The sequence below is a fragment of the Chelonia mydas genome, chromosome 5 (genome assembly GCF_015237465.2).
Source record: "Chelonia mydas isolate rCheMyd1 chromosome 5, rCheMyd1.pri.v2, whole genome shotgun sequence".
NCBI classification, from domain to species: Eukaryota; Metazoa; Chordata; order Testudines; family Cheloniidae; genus Chelonia; species Chelonia mydas.
In genome coordinates, this window is record NC_051245.2 from 45,455,322 (window position 1) to 45,477,008 (window position 21,687).

At 44.5% G+C, this 21,687-nt stretch overlaps 1 protein-coding gene, 1 long non-coding RNA gene and 1 other non-coding gene across 11 annotated transcripts in view; 2 read left to right on the forward strand and 1 right to left on the reverse strand.

Annotated features, from left to right (window-relative positions):
* The first annotated feature begins 1,352 nt into the window (after positions 1 to 1,352).
* Positions 1,353 to 21,687, forward strand: part of LOC114021076 — a 35,540-nt gene continuing 15,205 nt past the window's right edge. For 3 of the 5 annotated variants that reach the window (XR_005225970.2, XR_005225972.2, XR_005225971.2), the window contains exons 1-4: positions 1,359 to 1,469; positions 3,938 to 4,037; positions 12,650 to 12,745; positions 13,075 to 13,151. This is a non-coding gene — a long non-coding RNA (uncharacterized LOC114021076). Of the gene's footprint in view, positions 1,470 to 3,937; positions 4,038 to 8,681; positions 8,805 to 9,677; positions 12,746 to 13,074; positions 13,152 to 21,687 lie in introns of all 5 variants that reach the window. The other 2 variants (XR_006290811.1, XR_005225969.2) reach the window with 2 other exon arrangements.
* On the forward strand, positions 5,088 to 5,226 carry LOC114021078. Its single transcript, XR_003565736.1, has one exon. It is a non-coding gene; the product is annotated as a small nucleolar RNA SNORA47 (small nucleolar RNA).
* AGGF1 (angiogenic factor with G-patch and FHA domains 1) overlaps positions 14,867 to 21,687 on the reverse strand; it is a 37,493-nt gene continuing 30,672 nt past the window's right edge. For all 5 annotated transcript variants that reach the window (XM_037902972.2, XM_037902971.2, XM_037902974.2 and 2 more), the window contains 4 exons: positions 21,166 to 21,245; positions 19,620 to 19,747; positions 16,946 to 17,045; positions 14,867 to 16,038 (listed from right to left, as the gene is read on the reverse strand). In XM_037902972.2, the coding sequence (XP_037758900.1) occupies positions 15,838 to 16,038; positions 16,946 to 17,045; positions 19,620 to 19,747; positions 21,166 to 21,245 (509 nt within the window). In that variant the 3' untranslated portion in view covers positions 14,867 to 15,837. The remainder of the gene's footprint in view (positions 16,039 to 16,945; positions 17,046 to 19,619; positions 19,748 to 21,165; positions 21,246 to 21,687) is intronic.

Sequence of the window (21,687 nt, forward strand, 5' to 3'; positions counted from 1 at the left end):
TTGCCCTACGTTTCTCCTCCGCAAATGCTACAGTACCTCCTGAGCAGTGGTCCCCAAACTTTTCAGGGTCAAAAGTACCTCCCTGCCCCCCCTTACTCCTGTCTGCACCTCCTCTAGTGTGGCCAACTTTCTGACTGCAGAAAACCAAACATCCTTGCCCTGCCCCGAGGCCCCGTCCTCACTCACTCCATTCCCCCTCCCTCCGCCACTCGCTTTCCTCTACCCTCGCTCATTTTCACCAGGCTGGGGCAGAGGGTGGGGGTGTGGGAGGGGCTGAGGGCTCCGGCTTGGGCCAGGGATGCGGGATTTGGCGTGCTGGAAGGGGCTCAGGGCTGGGGCAGGTGGTTAGGGGGCAGGGGGTGAAGGCTCCAGGAGCCTGCCTTAGCCTTACTGCGCCTCTGACTGGACTTTTAACTGCTGACCGGAGCCACTGGGGTCCCTTTTCGACTGGGCATTCTGGTTGAAAACCGGACACCTGGCAACCCTAGCCTCCCTCCTGGGGCCCAGAGTGGGGCCGTGGATCCGGGGGAACACGCGGAGAGGAGTAAGGGGGCTGAGGCTGGGGCCAGGAGCAGAGCTGGGTGGTGCTTCATCCCTGCCCCCCATGGAGGCTGGCCTGGGCCCCAGCTGCACCCCTCCCAAATGTTCCCCCGTGCCCCCCAAGCGGGGCATGCCCCGCAGGGGACCTCTGTTCCTGAGGCTGCTTCTGTGGCTGCTCCTGCTATCTTCAGATTCAATGAGGTATTGAACCCAGCTCTCTTGAGCCCCAATCCAGCACCTGCTCCCATAAAGCCATGCTTGGAGTTGCTTTATGCATAGTTGATAAAGGCTGTGAAAAGTATTGACCAAAGATAATGAATTCGGGCACTTTCGCAAGCTTTTTCTTCATCAGTACAACATTCCAAATGACCGATCTGGAACAGCTGCGTGAGCTACTGCAGACCCCAACACGTCTGGGATGTGTAGACTTAAAAACTACCAACCCATTTGCTTAGAACATTTTACATCTTTAAAAACTAAACCCTCCTCTACTTTTCTGCCAAGACCTGGGCTCGTGACGCTCGGATTTTCCTGCAATAGTTGGGAGCCTGGCAAACATCACTCCAAGAACTAAGCGGGGAGAGACCCACAAACCCAGGTCTTGTCAGGTAGATGAAGGAGGAAGCGATTTTTAAATATAAATGTATTTGAGATTTTTTTCAGCCTATGCCTGCTGTGCATGTGCCGTGGCTGGTTTGGAGACCTTACTCTGTTTGCAAAGCATTTACATGACGTGGGGAGCTCCCCTTTAGATGTGCTGGTGTGCTCAGCACAAATCAGGAATTGAGCGTTGTGCCTTTAAGAGCAGCACGGCACGTGACGTGTCAGTTTGCTAAGCAAAAGAAAATGTCTCCATGCGGCAGCTGCGGAGCACAGGGTGTCTGCCTGGTCTCTTCGCCCCTCGGGTTAGGTCAACGCTGCCGGTGCAGGTCAGCGCTCCAGACGCGCCGATGGGAGTTTGCAGAGCCCCGGGGAGGGCAAGCAGAGTGGTGGTGGGACCACGTGCAGAGTGCTGTGCTGTGGCTTTTGGGGACTTCTGAAGTCCTGGCGGCAGCCTGCTCTGAGTTGCTTAGACCGCCAGTGTTGTTAGCTAGGTTTGCACCAACGCGTTAAGGAGTTTGAACAATGTAAACTGAAGTCTGCTGTGCAGAAAGCAAGGGGCTGCAGCTCTGTAATTCCGCAAACCAATCGGAGAGGGAGTGGAAACGCTTCCTGGAGTTCACTGAGTTCAGAATCTTGTGCACTGCCAACGGAGGGGACCTGCGGCCTGGTGGGATTAGAGAGATTCTTTTTTGCAGATTGCAGCTGGATCCTGTTTTATTTGGGAATGGAGCAAATGAAATTTGTATAGGGACGCTGCTATATTCAACTCAGGACAAGAAAGCAGCTTTGGATCAACAACTTGCGCCAGTAACCCTCAAAAACTCGAAGTTTAGATGTTAAAATGTTAAAAAAAACTCAGTTGGATTGTTTACAAGTGTATCTTAATATAGAGAATGGATTTAAGAGCTGAAATTTTCGAAGCCTCCTAACATCAATTTCAAGAGGAGGTATGGGGATTTTGCTGCACAGTTCCCTTTGAAGTTCATGGGAATTGTGAAGCTAAATTCCCTAGTCAGCTGTGAAAACTGCAATGAAGATTTGGGAAAACTGTTGCCACTGAGCAGCATTGCCAACTGCAAGCATTCAAAAGTCATGATTAGCTTAAAATCATGATTTTTAAAAAAAGTGTTCCCCCCTCCCCATACCTTTTGGTATGTGACCTCTAGGGTTCACATCTTCAAGCTTTTATCTAGCATCATGAAGGCTAGAAATATATATATTAATGAAAGCCGAGATTCTCATGAAGGGGTGGGCAATAATTTTCACAGGGGGGCCACTCCATGAATTTTGGTAAGTCATCACAGGCTGCACATTTCTACTATATTAATGGAGGGGAAGCGGGGTCTGGGAGGGAGTTTAGGTGCAGGAGGGAGCTCTGCGCTGGTGCAGAGCGTTGGGATGCAGGTGAGGGGTCTGGGAGTTTGGGTGCAGGAGGGGGTTCTGACCTGGGGCAGGGGGTTGGGGTGCAGGAGGGGGTGCGAGGTGCAGGTTCTGGTCAGGAGGCACTTACCACAGGTGGCTCCCGGCCAGCGGCGCAGCAGGGCTCAGGCAGGCTGTTTGCATGCCCTGGCCCCACACCGCTCCCGGAAGTGGCTGTGGCCAGCTGCTGCTGGCACATCTCTGTGCACCCCTTGCGGGGAGGGTGGGTCTCCGTGCGCTGCCTTTGTCCGCAAGCACCGTCCCCGCAGCCATAGGTGCTGACACCATGGGTGCTCTGGGGCTGGAACACCCACAGGGAAAAATTAGGGAGTGCTCTACACCCACGGGCAGCCAAGCTCCCCACCCCCTCACTTCACCTCCTCCCAGCGCGCCACATCTCCACTCTTCCTTCCCTCCCAGCGCTTGCCACTGCCAAACAGCTGTAGCAAGCTCTAGGGGGGAGGAGCAGGAACGTGGCGCACTCAGGGGAGGAGGCAGGGCCGGGGTGGGGATTTGGGAAAGGAGTCGAATAGGGGCAGGGATGGGGTGGAGTTGGGAAAGGGGTTGGAATGGGGGTGGGTCAAGCACTCACCAGTGCCAGAAGAAGTCGGTGCCTATGCCCGCAGCTCCCATTGGCCAGTTTCTGGCCAGTGGGAGCTGTGAGAATGGTGCTGGGGGCAGGGGCAATGAACTAAGCTACCTTCCCCTCACCAGGGGCATGCAGAGATGTGCTAGCAGCAGCCAGATGCTTCCAGGAGCGGCATGGGGCCACAGCAGGCAGGCAGCCTGCCTGAGCGTCCCACGGGACTTTTAGTGGCCCGGACTCAGAGATTGTGAGGTGGCAGAGGAGGCCGCACAGAAATGTTAGAGGGGCCGGATCCAGCCCATGGGCTGTATTTTGCCCACTGCTGTTCTAATGTAATCTCACCTGACCTCAGAAGCTGGAGCTCTAAAAATGCCAAATGCCATGGGACTGATGATAAAATTGTGAGAAGTGGCCAGTCTGTATAAATGCCCATTGACTACAACTTTAGCCCTTTGGGATAATTCTTCTTTGCTGGAAATGTACTGGTATTTCAGTTAGAACTGGTTTGGGTCATGTAATCATCTCAAGTGTAGAATGCTAGCACTCATCACAGCTGCCTTTTTGGAATAAATAAATGAAAATTTGGGGTCTGTTTCTGCTCCAGTGGAAATTGAGGGGAGTTTTCCAATTGGCTTCAGCAGTCCAGAATTGAACACCATGTTTGGGTTACTCTTTTTTTTTATATTTATTTTACGTCCTTTTTATTCATTATTAGACTTGCATCCTAGTCTTGTTTGCTAAATAGCCTTTTGTGCTCTTTGCTTACCTTCTACAATTTGGTTTTTACAGGCCTGAAGAAGCCTAAAAAGCTACAGAAAAGCCAAGAAATGCACCCCAAGTACTGTATTAAAATGAAACATCCCAAGAGACAGTATGTCTGGACAAAAAGGTATCTTTCGCTAACAATTCATTATCTGTTTATATTACAGAGGTGCCCAAAGGTCCATCAGGATTGAGGTACAATTGTATCAGGTGCTGTACAAAGCTGTTAGATGACATGTCCTAGCTCCTTACACTTTAATTGAAAACAAGATGCAACAAGTGAGTATTCACAAACACTAGGGGGGAAGGTGAAGATAACAGCAGTAGAACATGTAGTTATATAAGCAATCTATGTACACGACATAATGGTTCTAAACCAATATTTCATTTATTATATAAATCGGCACCCTTCACAGCCCTCTGTCTAGGTGCTTTGCTGAGCCTTCTCTGTTTGAAGAGACAGGTTCTGTCTGTCTCAGCATGTTAAATTTGCACCAAAAATCTTGACCATAGGGAAACAAGAATGCAGAAATTTTGATTGCATGATCCTATTTGGCAACGTGAGGATATCATGTATACACATTCTTGTAACAGAAAATATATTGGTCTGCAACTTTCTACAATCATAGTTCATCCCCTCTTAAACAGATGCTCTACTCCCACATCTCATCCTGGTGTCAGTCTCTCTACTTTTCAGCCATTAAGATCAGTCAGTAATGGGTATCTGATACAGCTGATTGGGGCAGCTGCCTGAATACATAGGGATTTGTATTCTGTGTTGTGCATGCGTCTTGGAAAAATGCTTTGCAAGTATACGACACTGCTGAGCCTTTTCTGAAATGCTCGTATGGATCCAAAAATACACAGAAGGGGGTGCTGTCCTGAGTTTCAAGTGAATAATGGTAGTGCTGTTAATTTCCCCCATCCTAGTTTTGTCTAATAGCTGTCTTCAGATATTTCCATATTCTTCAGTGTTACTCTTTCACTATTTTATGGCAGGCTTTAGAAAAAGCATTCTGACTGATGTGCAAAGTAATGCTTCCAGTGAAATTTATTGGTGCTGAGTATTCTTACTTGTCAGTTTTCATGCCTGGTGCTGGGAAAAAAATAACTTATGTAACTGGTGATGATGAAATGGTATGGATCTTCTTAACATTAGAAAGACCATCAATATTTATGGAGGACTGAGAAGGTAAGGCAGTTATATCCTGTACTGGTTCTTACTGGTTATAGCCTCCAAGATTAAAATAGTGCAAAAGCAACCCATGTTCCTCTCCTAAGTTGAGGGGAAACAATACTGCCTTTGCATATATGGCTTGCATAGCCGGATGACTGTTTTACTTGAGCTTAATTGGTTTGGAAAATATTCTTCATAGTGATAAGTTTAAGGGAGTAGATTCTCTAACCAAGAGCCCTATTTAGCACTCTACTTAAGCCATAGTCCCATTCAATTCAGTGAATTATGACTAAGCACTGAATAGGGAACTAGATACAGTAGCCTGTTTAAACCAGTGGCTGTCCCCCTTTCAGGAGTCTGATTTGTTTTGTGTATCCCAAGTTTCACCTCACTTAAACTACTTGCTTACAAAATCAGACAAATAAAGTGTCACAGCACACTAGTACTGAAAAATTGATGACTCATTTTTACCATATAGTTATAAAATAAATCAATTAGAATATAAATATTGTACTTACATTTCAGTGTACAGTATACAGAGTAGGGCTGTCAAGTGATTTAAAATATTAATTGCGATTAATCGAGCTGTTACAGTAATAGAATACCATTTACTTTTTGATGTTTTCCACATTTTCAAATATATTGATTGCAATTACAATACAGAATACAAAGTGTACAGTGCTCACTTTATATTTGATTAAATATTTGCACTGTAAAAAACAAAAGAAATAGTATTTTTCAATTCACCTAATACAAGTATCATAGTGCAATCTCTTTATCATGAAAGTTGAACTTAAGAATTATGTACAAAAAATAACTGCACTCAACAATAAAACAAAGTAAAACTTTAGAGCCTACAAGTCCACTCAGTCCTATTTCTTGTTCAGCCAATTGCTCAGACAGACAAGTTTGGTTACATTTGCAGGAGATAAGACAGTTACCTTTTCTGTAACTGGTGTTCAAGATGAGTTGCTCATGTCCATTCCATATTAGGTGTTTGTGCTCGCCATAGGGTGACCAGATGTCTCGATTTTTATAGGGACAGTCTTGATTTTTGGGTCTCTCTCGTATAGGCTCCTATTACCCCTCACCCTGTCACGATTTTTCCACACTTGCTGTCTGGTCACCCTAGCTCGCCACATGCACTGCTGCTGGAAGTTTTTCCCTCAGCGGTATCCATAGGGGACTGGCTCTGGCACCCCCTGGAGTGGCGCCCACATGGCATGATATAAGGGGCGCTGCCAGCTCCCCCCACCCTCAGTTCCTTCTTGCAGGAAACTGACAGTGGGGAAGGAGGGCGGGTCATGGAATGGACATGAGCAACACATCTCGAAGATCACCAGTTACCAGTCATGGCCATTTCTCATTAGGTGACTCCAAAGCAGTACCCCTGAAGGTGGGTAGGAGTTCACGGATGTGTAGATTGCAACATAGCTCTGCCGAACCCAGTGTCATCCCTGGCCTGCTGAGTGATGGCATAATGAGCGGTAAATGTATGGACAGAGGACCGTGTTGTGGCTCTACAGGGATGTGTGCCAGGAAGGCCACCAAAGATACCTGATCTCTCATCGAGTGGGCTCTGACAACTGGCGGCAGCAGAACCCCTGCCAAGTCGTAACAGGTCCTTATGCATGAGGTGATCCAACTGGAAATCCTCTGCGAGGACACTGGATGACCCATCATCTTATCCGCTGTAGCAATGAAGAGTTGAGTCAATTTACAGAAAGGCTTGGTATGTTAAGTTAAAAGCCAAGGCCCTCCGGACGCCCAGTGCATGAAGATGCCTTTCACTGGTCTTGTGCGGTTTGGGACTGAACACCGGGAGGAAGATGTCCTGGTTCATATGGAAGGCGGAGACCACCTTTGGCAGGTAGGCTGGGTGGGGTCACAACTGGACCTTATCTTTGTAGAAGACTGTGTACGGCGGTTCTGAGCTCAAAGCTTTAATTTCCGAGACCCGTCTTGCTGATGTCACTGCCACCAGGAACGCAACCTTCCATGACAGATGGGAAAGGGAGCAGGAACGCAGTTGTTCAAAGGGCGGGCCAGTGAGCCTAAAGAGGACCAAGTTTAAGATCCCACTGCAGGATGGGAGCCCACACCTGCGGAAAGAGTCTCTCCAGTCCTCTCAAGAATCTGACAGTCATGTCATGGAAGAACACCATCTGTCCTTGGATCGGTGGGTGAAAAGCAGAGATGGCCACAAGATGCACTCTAATGGAAGTGTGTGCCAGGCCCTGGTTCCTCAAATGGAGCAGGTAGTCCAGGACAGCCTGTATGGAGGAACATGAGGGAGAGATGCCCCATTTGGACCCCCAGCAGGAAAACCTCGTCCACTTGGCCAGGTAAGTCAGGCTAGTTGTGGGCTTCCTACTTTCCAGGAGGACCTGTTGGAGTCCTTTTGAACAGGTCTGCTCCTCCAGGTTCAGCCACACAGCATCCATGCCGAGAGGTGGAGGGACGCAAGGTTGGGGTGTAAGAGCCGACTGTGGTCCTGTGACAGCAGGTCCGGTCGGTTCGGCAGGGGCCAGGGTGGGGCCACTGACAGGCTCCTGAGCGTGCTGAATCAATGCTGGCAAGACCATGCTGTGGCAATCATGATAACCTGCGCCTGGCCTCTCAATCTTTGCAAGGGCCCTGCTGATGAGCATAATCAGAGGAAATGTATAGATTAGGCTCCCTGACCATGACAGGAGGAAGGCATCAGAGAGAGCGCCCTAGCTCAAACCCTGTCGAGAACAAAACCGGTGGCATTTCCTGTTCTGTCTGGTAGCAAACAGGTCCACTTGGGGAGTTCCCCACCTTTGGAAGATCATGCAGGCTACCTCTGGATGGAGTGACCATTTGTGGTGAGAGGAGAAGTCTCTGCTGAGCTAGTCTGCCAGTGTATTCCTTTTGCCAGGAAGGTGACAAGCTTCCAGGTGGATTTTGTGGCTGACGCAGAAGTCTCACAGACAGAGCGCCTCCTGCCAGAGAGCCGACGAGTGCACTCCCCGTTGCCTGTTGATGTAGAACATTAAGGCTGTGTTGTTCATCAGGACTCGTACCACCTTGCCTGACAGGTGGGGCAAAAAGACTCTGCATGCCAGCTGGACTGCTTGGAGCTCTTTGAGGTTTACTTGTAACCACACCTCCTCTGGGGACCACAGCCCGTGTCTGGAGGTTGCCAAGATGCGACCCCCCAGCCGAGGTCCGAGGCATCCAACGCCAACTTGATGGAGTAAGGAGGGTTGTTGAATGGAACCCCTTCAAGGACTGTCCACCATCAGCGAGGTGAGTATTGCCTGGGGAATGGTAGCTACCTTTTCCAGGGGGTCTCAGGACTGGGAATAGACCATCGCCAGCCATTGTCGTAGGGGCCGCATCTGGAGCCTGCTATGATGGACCACATAAGTGCACACTGCCATGTGGCCCAGCAGGCGCTGACAGACCCTGGCTGTAGTCAGAGGGAACGTGGAAACTTCCGTGACGAGGTTCATCATCATGTGGAACCTTTCCAGCGGCAGGAACACTCTGGCACAGGTAGAGTAGAAGACCGCTCCGATGAACTCTGTCCTCTGCACTGGCACTAATGTCGACTTTGTTGTTCACCAGTAGACCCAGAGAGTGGCATGTGGTTTGAAGCACTGCAACATCCCTTTGGACTTGAGACCTGGAACTGCCCTTGACAAGCTAGTTGTCAAGATACGAGTAGATCTGGATACCCCGGCGCATGAGGTAAGCCGCTCTCACCGACATGCATGTGATAAACACCCTTGGTGCTGTCGCCAGGCAGAATGGGAGGACCATAAACTGGTAGTGGTGGGGCCCCATCGTAAACCAGAAGAAGCGTCTGTGTCCTTGAAAGATCGCTATATAGAGGTATGCATCCTTCAAGTCAAGGGCGGCATACCAACCTCCCGGATCCAGGGAGGTGATAATAGAAGCCAGAGAGACCATGCGGAACTTTAGCTTCTGTAGGTACTTGTTGAGGTCTCGCAGGTCCAGGATGGGCTGTAGACCGCCCTTGGTCTTTAGGATTAAAAAAGTACCAGGAATAGAACCTCTTGTTCCTGTACTCGAGAGGAACTTCTTCCACCGCACCCAGCTGTAGTAACCCCTTTACCTCCTGCATGAGGAGACTCTCGTGAGAGGGGTCCCTGAAGAGGGATGGGGAAGGTGGGTGGGAAGGGGAGTAGAAAGGAACTGGAGAGTATAACCCTGTTCCACTGTGGTGAGGACCCAGTGGTACGAAGTTATAGCAGTCCAAGCTGGGAGGAAAGGTGGTTGGAAAACACTGGGAAAGGTGGATCCGGGGTATAATCTGGTAGGTCACCCTTGGGCACACTCTCGAAATGACCGTTTGGCCCCCTTCTTATTACGGGTTGAGCCCGACTGGGCAGAGGGTGGAGGTGGGTGGTTCGGGCGGCGTTTGTAGCCCTTGGCTTGTTTATGGGCCTTGTCCTGCTGAGGCTGGCTCCCCTGGCCCTGAGGTTGCTGCGGTTTGAACCGCTTACGCGTCAGGGTTGGGACGTAGACACCCAGGGTTTTCAGGTTGGTGTGGAAGTCCTTGAGGCTATGCAACTTGCTGTCTGTTTGCTCCGCAAATAGGGCCCTGCCATTGAAGGACAGGTCCTGCAATGACTTCTGCAATGAGGCATGAGGTCCACCGGGCCTCTGTGGACAACCAGAGGAGTAGCCAAGAGACTCGCCGCATGCAAATAGCGGAAGCCATGGTGCAGGCAGCAGCATCAGCAACATCCAGTGCTGCCTGGAGGGCCGCCCTGGCCGCAGTCGTGCCCTCATCGCGGATTGCTCGGAACTCCTTCTTGGGAAGCCTCAGGGAGTGACCCTTTGAACTTGGCTATGGCTTGCCACCTATTGAAATCATATTGGCCAAGGAGGGCTTGGTGGTGAGCTACTCTCAGCTGAAGGCTGGAAGACGAATAAACCTTTTGGCCGAAAAGATCCAGCCTCCTTGAGTCTTTATTTTTGGGGGTGGCCCCAGGTTGTCCCTGCCTCCTCTTGTGGTTCACCACCTCAACCACAAGAGAATTGGGGGCTGGGTGGGAGTATAGGTACTCATGCCCTTTAGCTGGCACAAAGTACTTACGTTTGGCCCTTTTAGAGACAGGGCCAGGGAAGAGGGGGTCTGCCACAGGGCATTAGTGATTTTTGGAGACCCCTTCATGAAGGGGTAGGGCCTAGGACATAGGACATCAAACAGAGTCCGAGGGCTCTTCCAATTCCTCTGCCTGAAGCTCCACGTTAGAAGAGACCCTCTTCAAAAGTTCCTGGTGCACCTTGGCATCATCCTGAGGAACAAGGAGAGTGGGCCCCGTGGTAGCCTCGTCTGGCGACGACAAGGATGATGCCGCTGCTGCGGGAACCTCCATGTCCATTGGTGGTCCAGCAGCTCGCTTCCCTGGGTCCTCCTGGACCTGTGAGGTTTTACCCCCTGAAGCCTCAAGCACCAGAGGGGGATGGGATACTGAGGCCGCTGGCCTTTGAGGCTCCCGACACAGATCGGGCAGCCTGGGAATGTTGGGTGAACCCCCAGGGGTGCCAGCTGCTGCCCTTGGGACAGGTTTCAGTGCTGATAATGTAGTTGGCACCACCAGTACTGGGACTTGTCCTGCAGTCAGGGAACCTCGCTCTGAGCCGGAGCTACCAGCAGAGTGGTCAGTACCAGGCTACCAGGATCTGGCTGAGCGGTAGTTCTTGTCCGACTAGTGCCGGTCACTGAGTCCTGAAGCTGACCTGTCTGAGCAAGATTGTCTTGGTTGGGCTCTCAGGGACTGACAGCATTCAGAGGATCTGCATCCGATACCTGGTGATCCACGCCTCACGCTACTCGACCGGTACTGGGACGTTGACCAGGACCGGGAGCTATTTTGGGCTGGTTGCCAGGAGGATCATCCTGAGTAGAGTGATCTCCTTCTTGGAGACAGGTGATGACAGCCGGTGATCAGCGGTCTCTGGTGTCTGATTGGTCCCGGGATCAGTACCAGGTCTTTGGAGACAGTCAGGTCCGGTCCGGTCCTGAAGTTCTTGCCGGGTGGTGCATGCCCCAGAGGGTCTGCCCCATTCCACCGGCGAGGTATGCCTTGAGTCCCTCGATCGGTGCCCCTGGTGCAGGGATCAAAGAAAGCTCAGCTTCTTATTTACAGTATCACCTGAAAGTGAGAACAGGTGTTTGGATTGCACTGTTGTAGCTGCCATTGCAAGGTATTTATATGCCAGATATGCTAAACATTCACATGCCCCTTCATGCTTCGGCCACCATTCCAGAGGTCATACTTCCATGCTGATGACGCTCATTTTAAAAAAAAGTGTTTATTAAATTTGTGATTGAACTCCTTGGGAGAGATTGTGTCTCCTGTTCTGTTTTACCCACATTCTGCCATATATTTCATGTTATAGCAGTCTCAGATGATGACCCAGCACGTATTTGTTTTAAAAACATTTTCACTGCAGATTTGACACAAAAAAAGGTACCACTGTGAGATTTCTAAAGATAGCTACAGCACTCAGTCCAAAATCTGAGAGGGACAAGGTGTGGAGTATGCTTTCAGAAGTCTTAAAAGAGCAACACTCTGGATGCGGAAACTACAGAACCCAAACCACCAAAAAGGAAAATCAACCTTCTGCTGGTGGCATCTGACTCAGATGTTGAAAATGAACATGTTGGTCTGTGCTACTTTAGATTGTTATTGAGCAGAACCCACCATCAGCCTGGACACATGTCCCCTGGAATAGTGTTTGAAGCATGAAGGGACACGTGAATCTTTAGCACATCTGGCACATAAATATCTTGCGACGCTGGCTAAAACAGTGCCAAGAGAACATCTGTTCTCACTTTCAGATGACACTCTAAACAAGAAGCGGGCAGCATTATCTCCTGTAAATGTAAAAAAACTTGTTTGAGCGATTGGCTGAACAAGAAGTAGGACTGAGTGGACTTGTAGGCTCTAAAGTTTTACATTGTTTTGTTTTTGAGAGCAGTTATGTAACAAATCTATTTGTAAATTGCACTTTCATGATCGAGATTGCACTACAGTACTTGTATGAGGTAAACTGAAAAATACTATCATTTTTACAGTGCAATATTTAATCAAAAATATAAAGTGAGCACTGTACACTTTGTATTCTGTGTTGTAATTGAAATCAATATATTTGAAAATGTAGAAACAAAACATTTAATACATTTCAGTTGGTATTCTATTGTTTAACTGTTCAATTAAACTGATTAATCAAGACTAATTTTTTTAATCATGATTAATTTTGAGTTAATCATGTTAGTTAACTGTGATTGACAGCACTCATACAGAGCAATATAAACAAGTCATTTCTATATGAATTTCTAGTTCGTACTGACTTCGCTAATGCTTTTTATGTAGCCTGTTGTAAAACTTGGCAAATAACTAGATGAGTTGATGTACTGTACCCCACTATGTACCCTCAGGAGTACATCTACCCCAGTTGAGACCCACTTAGACAAAGATGGTTATTTAACACAGCCTATTTCTATCTGCTATTGCTCTTTTCCAAGTATGAGAGTAATACTGCTTTTCCTCCAACAGGTTCTTATGAAAATTCAGACTCTGGAATCTGTGAAACCTACATTGACTTATTCAACTGACGTTTTTGAAAATTATCTTTGAAGTGCTGGAGACAAGGTGGGTGAGGTAATATCTTTTATTGGAACAGCTTCTGCTGGTGGGAGGGACAGGCTTTTGAGCGTCACAGTGCTCTTCTTCAGGTCTGAGGAAGGTAACCAGAGCGTCTGAGCTAAATACCAGTTGGGACTATTAAGCATATGGGGCAGGAGAGGAGGGAAGAGCACACCTGCTGTAAGACAACTTAACATGGAGTGGGCAATTAAGGGTTAGCAGGCCGTAGGACGTTACAGATTGTCGTAATGAGCCATAAAACCAGTGTGTCTGTTTAGTAATGGTCCATGGTAATGTCTAGCAGAATTATTAAGTTTCCAAACTTGTCTTTGAAGGTGTTGTGCAAGTTTTCTTTGAGGACAAAGAGGTTGCATGCAGTGTGATGGTCACTTAATGAAAAACGTTCACCCAGGTATGAGTATCTTATTTTTCTGAGAGAGCATTCAGTACTTGAAACTGATGATCCATTATAGAAAAAATGGACAGTTACACAATAATGTTAGATATGTTTTCATGGTCGTATCTTTACGCACAACTCTTCTCCCGAACGAGGAGTAGAGAAAGCTATTACTCTGTAAAATTGCATTTAACTCAAATAGCTTTTAGTCAATTTGAACGCTCTTTGAAGAATTTTTGACTTGTACAATCAAAGAAAACTGTGGGACACCTATTAAATATCTACAAAATATTGGCAGTGCAGCAGTTCTTACAACTGTAGTAACTAATACTTAAGATTTAGGTTCTAACAAACTTTTGGAAAGGCAATCCAAGAGGGAAAACTAATGCTTCTATTGTAACTGAATACTTAAGTTACTCTACTGTCTTTTCACAGTAAATCTGACTAGTCTTTGCAATGGTACCCAGAACTTGATATTAAATATTAAATCAGATATTTCTATCAAGACTCTAGATTTGCAAGAATGCTGCATTGTCTTTCATTTGTCCTTTCCGCCCACTATAGTTCCCTTTCCTTTACCAAGCTACGAGGCTTCACATATGCTACCTTCCTCCTCATCCCCTGGAGGCAGGGGGTGAGAAAAATGTGAGAAAATGTTACCTGATGCCAGAAGGGTAGCAGAAACAGGCAAATAAAAGGCAGTGCTGTATTCATCTCAGCTTTGACAGAGGACAACTGTAGGATCAGATACCGAAGGAAAAATTTTCAAGGGGCCTTTGAAGTGAACAAGCACACCTGTTTGTGGACATAACTCATTTAACATGATTGTATGCTTGAACCACTGATCTGAAAAGTAAATATTTGCTAGCAGCAGAGAAATATAGTATCTATAATTCCTAAGTTGTGGTGGTGCAGGTTCACCAGGTTCTTATTGCATATGCATGGGCAAGCATACATTTTTATTTTCAAGGAAAATACTTTCCTCATGTAAGATCAAAATCTCAAATATTTTTACAAAAGATCTTGTTGCATTTTTCCAGTTTTGTTTTGTTTTTTTTGGTACTTGGAGAACTAAGCTTCCCCCTTAATTATAACAAAAGCTTCAGAATGTCTTGGAATACAAGTCACGCTTCGGGAGCTACACCTTCAGAAATGTTAATTTGTTATTATGGAATATAGTCTTAAAAGAAAATGTTAGCACTAAACTGTATTGGTAATTGTGATATCTTCAGTTTACCTGTAGATTTATATAATATTGTGTACAAAGACTAATTTTAATATTTTGATTTCTTCAAAGATAGTTTAATACAGAATTGAACAGTGTTGCTATAGCCCATTCTAAGCACTTCTAAACATAACTGTTTAAAATACTACCTTTGGGCAAGGCATTTTTCAGTAGCTGCTTTCAGATTATTAAACAAAGGCTTTAAACTACAACATTAAATAGTAATCAAAGCATCGTTATTTCTTATTACACTCTCCGGTGACTCTGATAGGAAATGCTAAGAAGAATGACTGGCAGCTGTTCTGGCCTCAGCAGTCTGCTTGCAGTTGGACAGTTTAGTCCTGGTAAACTAGGTGGATTTTATGTCTGCTTACTGGTCTCCTTTCCTGTGACAGCAATATCAGGTCCCTTTAACCTGAATGGAGAGATATTAGGAAAGTGTCCTAATTTTAAAGAGAACCCCCACATCCAACATACTCATAAGTTAATGTCAAGAATCACACAATTTAAATTGACAATATTTCATTTATTGTGTTTAAGAACATTCAATAAATATCAAGTTTTCAGTTTCAGATTTGCAATCCTTGTGCATGGAAAGTCTGATTTTTTTCCCCCTGGCATAAACTCCATTGCCAGCAATGGGTGTATCAGAACAGCCAGCCTGAAGAGGCTAATAAATACTTTAATACTCCTAGATAGTGGGTTTCTGAGCATACCCCTTCTAAATGGTATGTTACAGATTCACTCACAAATTCTTCACAGAAGAAAATAAGACTTTACTACAAACTGTCCTCTGAATATTATTCTTTTACTAACAGTGGACATTTATTTCATGGAGCACAGTATTTAGAAATACAAAGTAGACATGGATTGTTAAAAATATCAGGAATTTAATTTCATATATGAAGAGTAAATTGAGATGCGTGTGATCAGTACTGAATTGTATGAATTTAGTTGTAATGTACCTCTTGCTAAGTTTCACAGCAATTTGGACCAAATGTTCACAAGAGAGGAAAAGGCAACATTTAAAAATCCCTTGCCTTGTTTTGTGGGTTTTTTGCTTGTTAGAACATTAAAAAAATAATCTTCATAAGTTTGGAAAAACAGTTTAAAAGCAAATCAGAAAATAGTTTTAATTTCAGTGGGCTATTGTGTTAAAAATATTTAAAGAAAATTCCTTACCTTAACAAGCATCACATTCAAGTACTTCCATTTGAACATCTTTCTAAACAAAACTGGCATCAGTCTGATTTATTCACTGCTTACTTATTTAAAAGTGTGTTTAACTATAGTCTTATTTGGTTTACACTAGTGTTCACACCTTTTTTTAATCTTAATATACATCTCTGAATCTTGAAGAGATTCTTCACAGAGGTATATTATTTATTACCCAACTTCTAATTTAGCAAAAAATAAAAAAAACCTCTCACCCACTCTTTATATACATGAATTGTCCTGCTCTGGGACTGAGTATTTTCATTCTGCTGTCCCTCTAACCCAAGGCATAACTTTGGGTGCATCTTTCTGTGTTTTAGCTTCCTGGAAACTTTCAGCAAACCGCTCTCTTGCTTTATCCCAGTTCTTTTTGTTCTTGCTTTTGATGATCTGAACATCTTCAACGGAAGCTGGTCTACTTGTACCCAAGCCTGCATGCATCTTGTGTATCTGAAGCTGGATCTGTCAAACACATTGAAAAGTGCTATGGATTCCATATTACAAATACTTCAACATTACTGTACACCTATCAAGCTCTGCAACATTTAAAAACCTGCTATGTTCTGACTAACAATAAAATGCCCAAATCATGAACACTGATTTCATGTTGATAAAAGTCTGCTACTCACCCAATTCATTTTAGAGTTGATCTGCCCCCCAAAAAACAAAAACCCAAACCCTGAACTTTTTAGATGCTGAACAATCTAAACAAATGTAAGAGGATGTTTTAGCATGTATGCAACTAGCATATTTTTTAAATGTGAGGTGCAGTCCACCCTCTACATTTCCATGCAAGTGCCAGATTCTCATTCCATAATATAGTACCTACCACTCTAAAATCCAAACCCCATATTTATTTCCCCAGTCTGCATTCTTCCATGGCAACCCAAAACTGGAAGGGTGCAAAGGTGGCTTAAAACCACCTTAGCCCTTTTCTACTCCTCTGTTGGTTGCAAGTTCTGTGCTATGCCACTGTGGGGCACAGCAGAGGATCTTACCCAAATATTTACATGCTCCCTATAAAAGAGAGAACAAAAAGGAAATTTCTTCTATCTTCCTCTAGGTTTTGTGTGAAGCATTAAGATAGCTTATCAGTAGTTCAGTTATCTGTACCCCAGCCCCAACCTCAATTTCCTAACAACCAACAATGTATACGCCACTAACATTTTCCAGTAAAGCACTGCAACTATTGATATATAATTTCAAAATACCTGATTATAATTTAAAGTAACTGCCCTGCTGAAATGCCCCACATCCAGTACTTTGAAATCCTGTAAGTTCCTCATGACTTACAATGAAACTAGCATTTTCGGTGCAAATGTATTTTTATATTTGTGTAACTTGAAAAGCAAAAGTCACAGAAACCTACCGGATTCTTCATTCCACCACCATCCTTGCCTAGCCCTTCTCCTTTTTTCCATCCCATCTTCTCCAGCATTTTACGACCCTTGTTGCTATCACTGATTTCACTTTAAAGGAAAGTAAAGTTAGCTAATATGAGAAGGATGAACAGAATTTTAACTCTTTATTCCTAGTATTTGAGGTCAAATTTTCAACTGTGTGCACAACTGCTGCTCCTGCAAACTAGGCAATTGCACTTGCCATTACTTGATATGCAAGCATGAGGGGCTGAATATGTTCATGTCTGCCTCCAGACTATGCTGAACACAATGCAAAAGTTAAACTTTGAATTTTTGTTGGCATTGACAAAATCTGTTTCAAGAAATGAAACATACACTAGTATATGTTAGTATACACTAGCTTAGTGAAAAAGAGTTAGTCACCCTTTGTGAAAATTGCCATTTTAAGTGAAGGGACCATTACAATCTTGGCGAGCTATATTTTCATGAACAGAAGTGTAAAAAAGTTAGCAGTAGTAACTCTTGTTCTCCAAATGAATTGCCTCCACAGAGCCTCACTGTACAGTCTGAGTCCTTGGCAGCTTGACAACCAGTACTATCACTGCAAACCCTACACGTCCCAAACCCCTTGTTTCCCCATCCTAAACCACCATCCTCTGATTCCATCATGACCACCATCAAAACCCTCCTCTGCCCACCAATCCCAAGTGCCCTATCTGCAAGTTCTCCCATTTGACAACCTTTATTATCCTGGTCTTCCTTATGCCCCGAGTTTATCATTAATCTCCTCTTTAAATAAGAAATGTCTACACACAAAAAAAACAAAAGCAAACAAAAAAAAACTTATTGCCTCAAAATTAGGGTTGGCTCAAGTGTATATTCTACAAGTGCAACCATAATTAAAATCAGGGATATTGCCAGTTAAGTCTACATTAACATCCAGAGCAATGTCAATTCACCTATCTTATTACCCAAACTTCATAAATTCTTAAAAGTTTATTTGCCACAACAAGCTTCTTTTAATTTCCACATACAGCCCCCCACAAATGCATACATTCAATTCCTCTAAAACCCGCTCTTAATGATAACCTTGGTGAGATTACGACTTGTCGTAATTAAGCATGTGAAACGGAATGTGATTTAGAAGGTGGTTCTCAATGAGGGGTCTGGGGCCCCCTAAAGGACCTTGAGCAGGTTTCAAGGGGGCCTCCAAGCAGGGCCAGCATTAGACTCGCTGGGGCCCAGGGCAGAAAGCCAAAACCCCACTGCATGGGGCTGAAGGCCCGGTACCTGAGCCCTGTCAGCGGGGCTGAAGCCTGACCAATGTAGCTTTGTGGGGACCCCTGCGGCATGGGCTCCCGGCAATAGCCCTGCTTGCTACCCCGAACGCCGGCCTTGGCTTTTATATACAGAAAACTAGTTATGGCACAGGTGAGCCGTGGAGTTTTTATAGCATGTTGCGGAGGCCTCAAAGAAAAAGGTTGAGAACCTCTGATTTAGAAGAAATGGCTGTATGCACTGTGAGTGACTATATGTTGGAGGTGAGGAATCTGAGTAAGTGTGGATATTACAATGGGTTATAAGTAGAGCCCTACCAAATTCATGGCCATGAAAAATGCGTCACAGACCATGAAATCTAGTCCTCCCCCGTGATATCTCGTCTTGTGTGCTTTTACCCTATTCTATATGGCTCTCACAGGGGAGACCAGCATTTCTCAAATTGGGGGTTCTGACCCAAAAGGGAGTTGCAGGGTGGAGGTGGGATGTCTAAAGGTTAGGGGGGTTGCGGTATTGCTACCCTTACTTCTGCGCTGCCTTCAGAGCTGGGCAGCTGGAGAGCAGCAGCTGTTGGCTGGGTGCCCAGCTCTGAAGGCAGCACCCTGCAGCAGCAGCACAGAAGTAAGGATGACAAGATCATACCATGCCACTCTTACTTCGCACTGCTGCCTTCAGAGCTGGGCGGCCAGACAGTGGTGGCTACTGACTGATGGCCCAGCTCTGCAGGCAGCAGCGCAGAAGTAAAGGTGGCAATATCATACTATGCCATCCTTACTGCTACGCTGCTGGTGGTGGCAGCTCTGCCTTCAGAGCTGGGTTGCTGGCCAGCAGCCACCTCTCTCCAGCTGCCCAGCTTTGAAGGCAGTGCCGCTGCCAGCAGCAGTGCAGAAGTAAGGGTAGTAGGACCACAACCCCCCCTACAATAACCTTGTGATCCCCCACAACTCCTTTTTGGTCAGAATCCCTACACTTATAACACCATGAAATTTCAGATTTAAATAGCTGAAATAATGAAATTATATTTAAAATCCTATGACCGTGAAATTGCCCAAAATGGACCGTGAATTTGGTAAGGCCCTAGTTATAAGGCATATGAAGTGAGGTTGCTGTAGATACTAATGTAGTGTAACTGGTTATTTCCTTGACTTTAACTTATTTTGCTGATAAGAAATGCACTTGAGCAAACTTAATGCTAGATTAAAATTTGTGTGCGCGCACGCGTTAATGGTGGCCTAATGTGAATTTGGGAGTCAGTGCAGTAATCTGAGCTCTCTCACTGTACATTCAGCCCAAATGATATCAAATCAGGTTACCATTACAAATTCACTTTATCACCACCTATGAACGTGCATGAAAGGTTTGCTATGCATTAGCAGAGCACAGAATAAGATTTTACACACTTACACATGGACTGAAGCTGGAGTATCGTCCCTTTGAAATGTCCCCTCACTTCCAATGGTCTCCCTGCGTTTTCCTGCTCTATCTTTGTAATTTGGATTTTTCACTGCTTTGTTGTCTTCATAGTCTGTATTCTTTACATACACAAAAATTCCATTAGGGAAAGATATTAGTGACTGGCTTTAAATGCTCCTTTATTCTAAGCCTGTTTTGCTTTTCCCCAAACAACTAGAATAGCTTCACCATATTTTATTAATTCAAAACCTCATGACCAAATACTATAAAATTCTCCTTCAGTAGTTCCATGTCACTACCACATGATAATGTGTTATTAGCAAATACATCAGTTTTATGCCAGTCTAATTAAAATCATATAATCTCTCTATAGTACCATGTTCCTGCCGTAATTAAATGCATGTGATCTCCTCACATGAAGAGTCAATTTCCTCATATTAAGCACAAAACCATATTTACAAACCATTGGGAATTTCATGTATTACAATTTTATATCTCTAAGTAGTGTCCCAGAAATCTTGCTGCCCATTAGTGTCAATTACTACAGAATGAACAAGAAATTCTGTACTTATACAGATTGTATTGGTGACATTTGATTAGCTGCCAAAGTAAAGGGACCCTGAAGACATCCTATTCCCCACATGAATGTGCACTACAGAGGGACTGGTTGTGACTCCATGTTAAGGCTGGGTTCTAAAATATCCTTAAAATTGGACACATATGCATATACACATTATATACACATAATACAACCAGTGTATGTAAATACATGCACACAAATATAGTATATGCATACACACACACAAAACATATACACAGTATGTGAACAATATATGCATCACATTTTAAAGCATATAGATATGTATGGGTACATACGCTACACTATTGATTGAAATGGTATTATGCCCCCTCAAACAATTTTGTACTATAACATGGAAAAAATAAAACAGATTAAAAATATATGGCATCTTTTACAATAAACTGCTTAAGTGAGACTAAAAGAACCCTCAACTAAGCTTTGGAACACTCCAAGTGTTTCTTTATGGGATGGTGGAAAGAAGAAAGACGTTTAATTTTTTTCTTAAATCCTGTATCTCCCTCCCATAATTTCTTCTCCATTGCTTTTCCTTTCTCTCCCTTCTTATTCTTCAGGCTCTCTCCTTCCAACTCTAGTTTGTGCTGAACTGCAGCGCCCCTTTCCCAGCTTGTAGTAAGAAAATCACAGGATATCTTATCTTCAAAGGGACAGGAATCTGGCTTTATTCTCAAATCATTACAATTGGTCATTTTTTCTGAGCCTTTATGAGAGAACGTCCACCTCCCCCACCTACTTCTCTTCCTCTTTAAAATATATTTGTAAAATAGCAGCTATAATTACTGCCTGTAAGACTAGAAGTTCTCATTAAACCAACATACTTTAAAGAAGTTGCATATTTGAAAACTTTCCCTATTAAAATCTATGATTTAAACTAGGAATCACAGAGTAAATATAAACTCCAGATTTCAAGCATTTCATAAACACTTATTGTGAACTTACCTGTAAACCATATTTTACCCGTATTTTTTTTAATGCTTTTCTTCTGACTAATTCTCTCTCTTCTTTGCTCAGTGCTGGACCTAAAGGGAGACCACAAGACCAGATTTAATTGGATAATTAAGTAATACTGTTTTGAAGTATAGACAGAATTAATATTATAGAATATTTTGTTCTAACTAGTGTTCTACAATTGCTAAAATGATCAATACAACTGAGTATAACGACTGGATATAATAGATTTAAGATTCCTTTCTGTTTTGTGTGTTCCTAGATCCTAAACAAAAATTGCTAACTGCAACAATATGATCAGAATGTTGTATTTCTGTTACAAGTTAATTTCAAGAACACAATGCTACTAAATAACCAAAATGTTTTAATGTATCTAATGTATATGTATTGAGAGGAAAATACACCACACACTACGTAGTACAGAAATGTACCCAGTTGACAGCAGACCATTTTCTTTTTTTATAGCTATTTGAAACAGAACTATCTGGTTAGGGAAAAGGGTAACTATTTTAC